We start from the raw sequence: 10,804 nt of genomic DNA, 5'->3' as shown, positions 1-10,804 counted from the left end.
GAATAACAATTACATTTTCAACAGGCCTCAGATGCAACTTTATGTAAATGCTCTTGCTGACATCTTGTGGCCTACAGAACATAGGTAGAATAAATAAAGGTTCGGAGTCGGTTGTGTGCAGCATCAAAGATTTCGCTGAGGTGTTAGCCAATTGCAATTCAAGCAGCCTTTTAATCTTAAGTTGTTCGATAAAGTAGGATTCTAATCTTATCCTTCCAGATTCCTGGTAGGATTAGTTTTGATTCTTGGGGTACAAATTGAGTTTACTCAGAAGAAAATGGCAGGTTTGCTGTATTATGTCTTCTCAGCAGGATTGTTCTGTTTTGAGAATACTCATTCCATTGCTTTTGGAGAGTGAATTCTGTGAAGAGCAAGGGAAGGTAATGGTGGAAAAAAATGTAAATAATCACTATGAAGTAGGTAGAGTTTATTGGTGTTTCATATCAGTAAACATGACTATGCTATGAAAATCCAATGCTGTTTAGACATTTTTGAAAGTATAAATGGGGCATGCCTTGTATACGCAAGTATTTTTCTTTCTTTGGATAACTTAGACTTAATGGTTATTTAATAATGGCATATCTGCTGAACATTTAAGTGAATTCAAGAAGGATTAAGTGAAAAATCTGTTCAATTCAGCTATTACAAGGTTTATTTGCCTTTCAGCTGAAAGTTAAGAAGATTGAGGTCATGAAGGATTTTTCCAGTTTGTCAGAGAAGTTACCGAAGTGCATGTAGCAGCGGCTTTTCATAGTGTAGTAATTACTTCAGTATCGCTCAGCAAGTTACACGTTTGCTCATTTGAATAGCACAGTCTCACAATCTTTGGTTGCAGATTTCCAAATAAAACGTCATCAGTAGCTTCTCCAATAAAATTTGGAAGAATGTAATACCATTTTGCAAATATGAAACAAAAATTAGCTGAGATACTAAAAGGAGCACTGTATACATATTTTTGGTCTTTCAGAGATTAAAAGAAGTTCAGTATACTGAATTAAAATGGACATCACCCCATTAGTTAAATGCCATATTTAGGAAGTACAGTAACTTAGCACTTAAGAGCAGTGTTTCTTAAATACTGGAGCATTATTTGGTGTGTGGGGACTCTATTACTATTGGTTAGGACATATTATTGCACAGATCTGTGATGGCAGACACCCAGAGGGAAGTTGGGGAGAAGTGGGAGGATCAGCTCATTTTATACAGTAATTTATCCCCCTGATTCTGGTTGCAGATGATACCTCATCTCTCAGACTGTCCTTATTGGCTCACAGCTTAGGTTTTAGGCACTGAAACAGTAGTGCTAGAAGGCAGTTGTTTTTTAACTCAGTGCTATTTAAAGTTCAGTACTGTGTGAAGTGGTGTGGGAGGAGTGAAGTGAAGGAATGTGTCAAAATTTCTCTTCAGTCATTTCTCCTTATTTTTTTAAATTAGCTATTTGGATCTGAATGACATGAGATTAGGAATCATAGCTCTATAGAGTTTAGTTTAGGTATAAACATCAGGTATATTGTAGGTCTATAGTACAATCCCAAAGTAGATTTGCTGTGTTATGCTGGGCAAATTGCTAGAGCAGCAGCGTGGTAGTTTTGTCTATATAGGAAAAGAAAGACCCTAGATAAGAAAATGAGGTTTAAGGGCTTCAGAAAGGAAGACATTAGGTGTTGAGGAGCTGTAATCTTAATTTTCACACTTAATCTTTGTAAGGGGTGTCTCGGAGAGATAGCTGGGTATCCCACAGCATTTACCTGGAGAAATTGGCTGCTCGTGGCTTGGACAAGCGTACCTTTCACTGGGTAAAAAAAAAAACGGCTGGATGGCCAGGCCCAAAGAGTTGCAGTGAATGGAGTTAAATCCAGTTGGTGGCTGGTCACGAGCGGCGTTCCCCAGGGCTCAGTGCTGGGCCAGTTCTCTTTAATTTCTTTATCAGTGCTCTGGATGAGGGGATCGAGTGCACCCTCAGTAAGTTTGCGGATGACGCTGAGTTGGGAGGGAGTGTCGATCTGCTCGAGGGTAGGAAGGCTCTGCAGAGGGATCTGGACAGGCTGGATCGATGGGTCGAGGCCAGCTGGATGAGGTTCAACAAGGCTCAGTGCCGGGTCCTGCACTTGTGTCACAGCAACCCCAGGCAAGGCTACAGGCATGGGGAAGAGTGGCTGGAAAGCTGCCTGGCAGAAAAGGACCTGAGGGTGCTGGTTGACAGCTGGCTGAACATGAGCTGGCAGCGTGCCCAGGTGGCCAACAGCATCCTGGCTTGTATCAGGAATAGTGTGGCCAGCAGGACCAGGGAAGTGATCATCCCCCTGTCCCCACTGGTGAGGCTGCATCTCGAGTACTGTGTTCAGTTTTGGGCCCCTCACTCCACGAAGGACATTGAGGTGCTGGAGCGTGTCCAGAGAAGGGCGACAGAGTGGTGAAGGGTCTGGAGCACAAGTCTGATGAGGAGCGGCTGAGGGAACTGGGGTTGTTTAGCCTGGAGAAGAGGAAGGTGAGGGGAGACCTTATCGCTCTCTGCACCTACCTGAAAGGAGGTTGTGGTGAGGTGGGTGTTGGTCTCTTCTCCCAAGTAACAAGTGATAGCACAAGAGGAAATGGCCTCAAGTTGTGCCAAAGAAGGTTTAGATTGGATATTAAGAAAAATTTCTTCACTAAAAAGGTTGTCAATCATTGGAACAGGCTGCCCAGGGAAGCGGTTGAGTCACCATCCCTGGAGGTATCTAAAAGACATGTAGATGCAGTGCTTAGGGACATGATTTAGTGGTGGACATGGCAGTGCTGGGTTAACGGTTGGAATCGATTATCTTAATGTTCTTTTCCAACCTAAATGATTCTATGATTCTGTATTTGAAGAAGGAGGTGAGATTAGTTGAGTTTGGGAAAAAATTAAGCCAAACCAATTTTAAGATACTAAAAATGTTTTTTAAAAAACATGCCAAAATGAAAATGTCAAACTATTAGGTCTCAAGCGTACTGTAGATACATTTATTTTAGAAGAGTTTAATAAGTTTAGCGTAAAGTCAGTCAGATTAAACGTATATATAAGACATTCGTTTCCCCTAACTTGACAATATTTAAGCCATCTTGATCAGAGTGGTACTCTTAGTGGAATATTACAGTATCTCTCTGCAATTAATACACCTGATTTTAACTAGCAGTAATAGCTCTGCATCGTTTTGAATTTAAATGGCAAATGTTTAGTAATAGGCATGCCTTTTGGCATGTACTAACCGTCTTTTTTGTTTAGTACAGACAGTGACTCAGAAACTGTATTTTCACTTGCTACAGAAGCATGATTAGTTCTGACAATCTTAAATGAATGCATTCCATCAGACTTTTAGCATAAGAGTATGATGTTCATACTTTGGAACTTCTGCCTTGTCTGTATGGTATGGCAAGTAAGGAGTTCAACAACCAGGATTTTTAATTTTTAATGAAGGTAGGTAAATTGAAAGGGCTTTCCATAGCTATGGAAATGTAAACACATATTTCACTTGGAATGTCAGTATGATTCTGTGAATGTAAAGAGGTGACTTGTAACTGAATATATGCAACTATTTTACAGTTACATCCTCATCTGCAGTCTCTGCTCATACTGTTGCGTCGGTTATTGTAGCTGTAGTAGAAGGAAGAGGTCTTGCCAGAGGTGAAGTAGGAATGGCCAGCATTGACTTAAAAAATCCTGAGGTGATATTATCACAGTTTGCAGACAATACAACTTATGCCAAGGTATTGTTGTATACTTAATTGTTATATCCCTTACAGGCTAAATATTGTGACTTACTTTCTTCACAAAGCTTATGACTAATAGGAAATTAAATTTTTAGTTTGTAGAAGAAATTTCTTAAAAGTGAGAGTAACAAGTTCTAGAAAATGTGCAGTGTTGAAAGGACCGCTATTTTCTTGACTGTGCCTCAGATTTTAGATAAAGAGGAAAGAAAGTTTTGCAGAAGAAAAATAGCCTTTCTGCAAAAAATAGTGTTCGAACTATGTGAGAGCGAGATGCCTTGTTTTGAAGAGCATTGGGCAATACATGATAGTAGAACTTGCAAAGATTTTTAATCAGGCAGAACAACTCTGAGACCAGAACTGCATAAATGTGGGGGAGGGGGGATAGGGTAACTGTAGGGCTGGCTTTGTATGGTTGCATAAATACTTCTCTGTTAGTTAGAAATTAAATTCACTCAGTTTACAGCCAAGTGTTCTGCCTACCAGCACTGCATATTCTACATTAATTTGGAGAATAATCTCTCTGGTTTGTGCAACATCAGCATTAATAAAACATCTTATTTAATAGTTTTGTTGTAGTTATACATGCTAGAAAATAATGTGGCTTATGTCATCTTTGTAGTATTCAAAGAAATGAATTCTAAATTTAATTAGGAGAATAAATAGATATGACTCAGAATATATCTAATCTATTTACTAAAATAACATAATATGTTGTATAATGTCATTTTTTTGATCATTAGTGCTTTTAAAGCTTATCCTGGTCTTGACACACATAAGTACATGCTAAACCTGACAGCTACAGAAATACTTCTGTAATACACAGTACTAAAAATCAAAATGAGACATGTACCTTGAAAATGTGGGTGCATGAGAAAATTTAGACATTCAGATGATGATGTGGCAACTTAAATAACAATTCACTTAAAGGTTTGAAAGTGAAGAATTGATTTGCTTGTACTTAGAAAAAAAAAAAGCCCCATGTAATCAAAAGAATCAGATGACTAGATTTCTGCAAGGAAACTTCAGATTTTTTTTTAAGGAAATTGTTTAGTAATTTTAATGGTTTCATAAAGATCACAGTTAGCTTTAAGAGTAAAAGGCTTTATTTTTATCAAGCAGTAGCTGTGTTTATAGTCTAGAGTCTCTCCTGTTCTACTGTGTCAGGGTTAACTATTACTGTCCCATGACATTTATCTTTTTCAAACTGGGAAGTATTTTATCTGACCAAACTCCTTCCCCACCCCTTTACCTTTGGTTTTGTCTTGAATTTAATGATAATATATAATTACTTATCTTAAGCCTTTCATACTTTGTCTTTGAATTATGATAACATGACTTTCTTCTCTGTTACTCAGGTTTGTAACTTGATAAGTTTATATTTTCTATAACCATCCAGTCAAAAAAAAAAGTGCTGCTAGTATACAACTACTTTTTCCCAGATGCAGTACATGGCCTAGTTTCTTATCTTAGTCTCTAATACCTTTAACAATACTGTCTATCTGCTGATCAACTGTTTTCCTGCAATGTCACTATCTGTGTTTTGCTAGTGATTGATATCAAGCTTCTTATATTTTCTTTTCTTTTTGAATATTCTGTAAAGTAATTCAGTAAAGTTTTCTTATATTCTTTAAGTTTCTCAAGGTTTGCTTTAACTGTGATGCCTCTGAAAAAAGCTTTCTAATGATTATCACATATGACAGTCAGCAACAGGTCTCCTTCCCACCCACCCCCAATACCCTTAGATTATTTATTTTGTGTAATTTTTTTATACTTGTTCACCTTTCCATTGTTATTGGTCCCTTCTTTCACATCTTAACTTCTAAACCCTTCAAATATAGTCTCTTTTTTCATGTTTATCCCTTGAGAATTTGTGGATGGTGATGTAAATGAATATAAATGCATAATTATATTTGTCCTTTCCTATACTATGAAGAAAATTAACTCTATCTCAGGTGAAACCAGGACAAGTAAACAAATAGAAAAAGGTATAATGTACTTTGAATCCCTACAGCATGTGTTTATCACATAATCAGAGCAAAGCTGGTTTAAATATATGCATTTTGAGCCATGGTGAAAAAGGTAAGACCTAGATGAATGTTAGAAGAGGAAATTAGAACAAAGTCTGATACAAATCTCAGTCAAAAGATAAATTAATATTCAGACCTGTTGCATTTCTTCATCTTCCAGAGCGCCATTAATTTTTCAGCTGTCAGCCCAGAAAGCTGCCATCTGCTGAAAATAAGTCCTTCTCCCATCGTAGCCATGGAATATAGTTTTGGATATTTATCTCTTGCTTCTACGACAACCCTGTTTCTGTGTTTAAATAACAGAAGATAGATACTTTTTTTTTTTAAATTTAGTTTCATGTGTATTTATATATCTGTATCTATAGATAGAGAGAAATTTGACTGACTAGTATGGAAGTTAGCAGAAGATTTGGTCTTTATTTACAAGACTGGAACTGTGATTTTAATATATAAGGATTCTGTAATTATTGCTGGTTCATTATCATGTAAAAATATTTTAGATTATATATGGATTTTATTGAATTATTTTGAATTTTTTTCCCCAGGTTATTACCAAACTCAAGATTTTAACACCACTAGAAATAATAATGTCAAACACCGCTTGTGATGTGGGAAACACAACAAAATTGTTCAGTCTGATAACAGAACATTTTAAGGTAAGCTGTAAATTTCATTCCATATTTTAGTGTTCTTGTTGATTACTTTTATGTGATTGTTGTTTTGAGAGTTTTCCACAACTTCTAAAACTTTACATGTAGTCAGATTTTGTGTTTTCTATGATTTTGGGGCCTAATTTTACCATGGTAAAGAATAATCTAAATGCAGCTCTAACACTGCTAGTTCTAATCCTGCCAATTACAGAGATAAGTATATTACTGATTAAAGCCAAAAGCTTTGAATTTGTGGCACTGAGGTAATTTTAGCAATATTGAACCTTGGAAAGATTCAGAGATGAAAACATGAAGTGTTTTCCTTTGCTCCTTCTTTATTCTCTCAACCTGATAAATAGATGGGGCTAATGTATCACAGAATAGGAAAAAGAGCACTGGCAGGGTAAAAGAGGGTGAGATGAAATAGTATATGTAATTTATGAGTATTAAAGCCTCAGGACTTTTAAGAAACTGCATGAATTGCTTCCATGTCTACACTGCTGATGGTTCTTCATGAGAAGTCCTCTTCTACTTCCTCACCTTTTCTCTTTTTCTTGCATAAATCGTTCGCGCATTGCACGCATTCGGTTACGTTGACCTGCATATCTTTGTTCCCTATTCAGCATTGAAGACTTAATAATGATCCTTGGGCTTAAACCTTGGCAAGGGAAAATTACAATTTGAATGTGAGCATTGATGCTAGCATGAAAATAACTCTTCCTGAAAAGTCATTAATTTTAACCAAATCCAGGTTAAATTCAAAATTTGGAGTGGCTAGTTCTTGAGAGGAAAAGCAATATCCAAGAAAAAGCCTATGTTAATTTGCTTAGAACAGTAGTATGAGCGGTTTTATATGTACTTACTACCAGAGAGAAGGAAAGATGAGTAACAGTAGTGTGGCTGGTTTGTACTAGTAAGCTAGTATGAATACTTCTACAAAGACAGATTGCTGAATCAGTTGATAGATTTTCTCAGAAATACATGCCACTAGAAAAACAGAGAAGTCTGTCTGATGAAAAATTCTCTGCAAGTTTTTAAACTATTTGCTTTTCCCCCCATCTTCACAGAATGTGACCTTTACAACTGTCCAAAGAAAATACTTCAATGAAACAAAGGGTTTGGAATACATAGAACAATTGTGTGCATCTGAATTCAGCACCATTTTCATGGAGGTTCAATCAAAGTATGTTTAAATAAGGAAAAAGCATTCTGTGTCCAGATAAGTTTTTAACAGCTTTTTACATACTTGGTACACAAGTCTGTGGCTTGTTGCCAAAGTTAGAAAATCATAACAGAGCTGTTACTTTATTTTGCCCTCCAATGTTTCTCATATATCTGGAAACTGAAATAGAAAACCTGTTACAGTTGTTTTGGGTTTTTTTTTTTTTGAGTTTTCACAGCTTTCCACTTTCTCCTTTTCATTCTTTCCTTAAAGATAAAACTTAATGGCTATGATTGCCTATCTTTCTGGCCTCAGCAAATTTTTTCCTTGTACCAGTAATTTTAGGTACTGATACTTGGTGACCTGGGTCTTCATTTCAAGTCACATGTAACTACTCGAGGATGTATGTTCACAATACCAGCTATATAGTGTGGGATGTCAAGTGTACAGAGACTCAAACATTCATGAATATTTAATTTATGTGCATATATGTGCACTATACATGGGTTAATGCATCCTTAAAACATACTGCTTTTTCAGTGCTATCAGTCCCAGAAGTTGTCAAGCAGAAGTGTGAATGTGATTTCTGTAGTGCACCACTTGGTTTTATGGTATTTAAATAGTACTATTCAACATTCATTAAAGATTGTTTCTTTCCAAGGTACTACTGTCTTGCAGCTGCTGCAGCTTTGCTAAAATATGTTGAATTTATTCAAAATTCAGTTTATGCTCCTAAATCACTCAAGGTGCGTTTCCAGGGGAGTGAGAAAACAGCTATGATAGATTCATCATCTGTGCAAAATCTTGAACTAGTAATTAATAACAGAGATTCTCGGTAAGAATATTTAAGTTTAAAAATTACACTTTTATAAAGTTGTATTGCACCAAGTTTCTGTGATGTTTGTGTCAAAGAGCTGACCATTATATTTATTTCTGTATGAGAGAACTTATATACCATTTAAAAAAATATTTGGACAGAGAAATGCATTACAGTTCAGCACAGGAAGTCCTACAAGTGAATTACAGGAAGAGATGATACATAAGTCATCTTTACATTGATTTCTATATTTTATTCAAACTTATAAATGATGTTGATGTAAAATTTCACAGATTGTGAAATGAAAGCAGCAACTTAAGTTGCTTATGTTGGATTAAAATGCCTAGGTTTATTCATTTTACACAAGATTCATAGATTCACAGATAGGCAGGGGTTGGAAGGGACCTCTGGAGATCATCTAGTCCAATCCCCCTGCTAGATCAGGATCACCTAGAGCAGGTTTCACAGGATGGCGTCCAGACAGGTTTTGAATATCTCCAGAGAAGGAGACTCCACAACCTCTCTGGGCATTCTGTTCCAGTGCTCTGTCATGCTCAGAGTAAAGAAGTTTTTCCTCATATTGAGATGGAACTTCCTGTGTTCCAGTTTGTGCCTGTTGCCCTTTGTCCTTTCACTGGGCACCGTTGAGAAGAGTCTGGCCCCTTCCTGTAGACATCCACCCTTTGGATATTTCTAAGCTATGATAAGATAAACACTCCAGGCCTAAAAGATCGTTTTGTTTTCCTTTAGCTCTAACTTGCACTTTGCTGCCTGCCAAGTTCTGGGATCCACCTCTGTTTAGAAGTGCACTCATCACCCTGATATAAAAAGAGGAGCCTGGAGATTCCTCACTCTCCAAGTATTACTTGTAAGAGCTTTCCACTTGGAGAGATGTCACAGAATCATAGAATGGTTTGGATTGGAAGGGACCTTTAAAGATCATCTAGTTCCAACCTCCCTGCTGTGGACAAGGACATCTTTGACTAGATCAGTCGTCCTTACCCTTCTGTCACTGCTTTTTTTTTTTTTCTAATTTTTGTGGAGACTGCAGAGTACACTTCTTGAGAAGTGGGAGCTCGCTATAGTTTCTTTCTGTTCGTCTTTGATGCTCTGCCCCTAGTTCCTTCTTGTTTGCTCTGTTGCTTCATATGTAACGGTGGGAGCCAGTCACTCTAAGATTGGTACCCTCAGAGCAATATTTCTCTGAAAGCTGCTCCTAATTCCATGGATGTTTTTGGGAGGAGGGAGGTCACAGGAGGAACTGAGCAACAGTAAACTGCTTTAAGATTCTCTTCTTTTAGCATTATTGCTGCAGAATTTTTGCTGACCCAGTGGCAAGTTTGAATCAGGCCACACAGACCTATTTCCATTACGTAGATCATACCCCTAAAGCCTTGTTAGATATCTTTGTATCAGATATTAACAGGTAAAAGTTAATAGTACTGGCACACACCAGAAACACCTAAATGAAGTTCTGTGCTAGTATTAATTCTGGAGCAGCTTGTCTCGCTTCATTTACTGGGTATGGGAACAAGCTTGCTTAAAAGTATACTATCCCAAATGCAGAGTTCCCCTTAAGTGTTGTCATGAGTTGCATCTTATGGTAAATACATCCTTAATTGGTTTTGAATTTCCTCTTTTTTCTAATTCTCTTGACTATTGCTTTTTTTCTTTTATACCATGGTATTTCAGGAGTTTCTGTTCTTTCTATCTATCTTTATGCTGTTTGCTTTGTATACTTGTATCAGATTTCTTCCTATTCAAGTTCTGTTTTCAATCAATATGTTTATATAGCCCTAGTTTATATTGGCCTTCTTTCAAGCCAATAGCATTGAAGGTTGCAGGTTTCTAAAACTGTTTATGTGTGTACAGATGTAAATATTATCAGCTGTTTATTTTAAACAGATACAATCAACCCTTAAGTGTGATACTCTGGGATGTGTAACATGTAAAAGTCATGAACGTGAAAATAATATTTTTAATCATAAGCATGTTATTTGGCTCCTGTATTGACTATAAGTCAGTACTTTAAAAAAATAAAGCTCTCTTGGGCTTCTAAGTATTTAAAATAATTTTCAGAAATGTATTTTAATGACAATGTTCTGATTAGTATTTGGTCTCAGAATATAATTTGTCTCCTTTTGTAGGGTTTGTTTCAGATTATAATTTGTCTCCTTTTGTAGGGTTAGTTTGTTTTGTTCAATTGAGAGGAAAAATGTGAACTGCACCACTGTAATAGGAATGGAATACTACTACAAAAAACAAGGAAAATACTGAGTACAAATGTATTTCTATACTTTGGAAAATTATATAATGAGGGCTAATATTACATCAAATTACATTAAATTACCTGATTTCCTAAATTGCTGTAGTTCATATAATATACATGGCAAATAGGGAGTTGCTAAGCATCCCAAAA

General features: G+C 36.5%; 1 protein-coding gene across 1 annotated transcript in view; it reads left to right on the top strand.

Annotated features, from left to right (window-relative positions):
• Nucleotides 1–10,804, top strand: part of MSH4 (mutS homolog 4) — a 34,053-nt gene that overhangs the window by 3,714 nt on the left and 19,535 nt on the right. The window contains exons 3-6 of the mRNA XM_075759087.1: nucleotides 3,563–3,726; nucleotides 6,302–6,412; nucleotides 7,474–7,589; nucleotides 8,230–8,403. Of these exons, the coding sequence (XP_075615202.1) occupies nucleotides 3,563–3,726; nucleotides 6,302–6,412; nucleotides 7,474–7,589; nucleotides 8,230–8,403 (565 nt within the window). The remainder of the gene's footprint in view (nucleotides 1–3,562; nucleotides 3,727–6,301; nucleotides 6,413–7,473; nucleotides 7,590–8,229; nucleotides 8,404–10,804) is intronic.

Source organism: Balearica regulorum, chromosome 8 (genome assembly GCF_011004875.1).
Source record: "Balearica regulorum gibbericeps isolate bBalReg1 chromosome 8, bBalReg1.pri, whole genome shotgun sequence".
Taxonomy (NCBI): domain Eukaryota; kingdom Metazoa; phylum Chordata; class Aves; order Gruiformes; family Gruidae; genus Balearica; species Balearica regulorum.
This window is presented reverse-complemented; position numbering and strand designations above follow the sequence as displayed.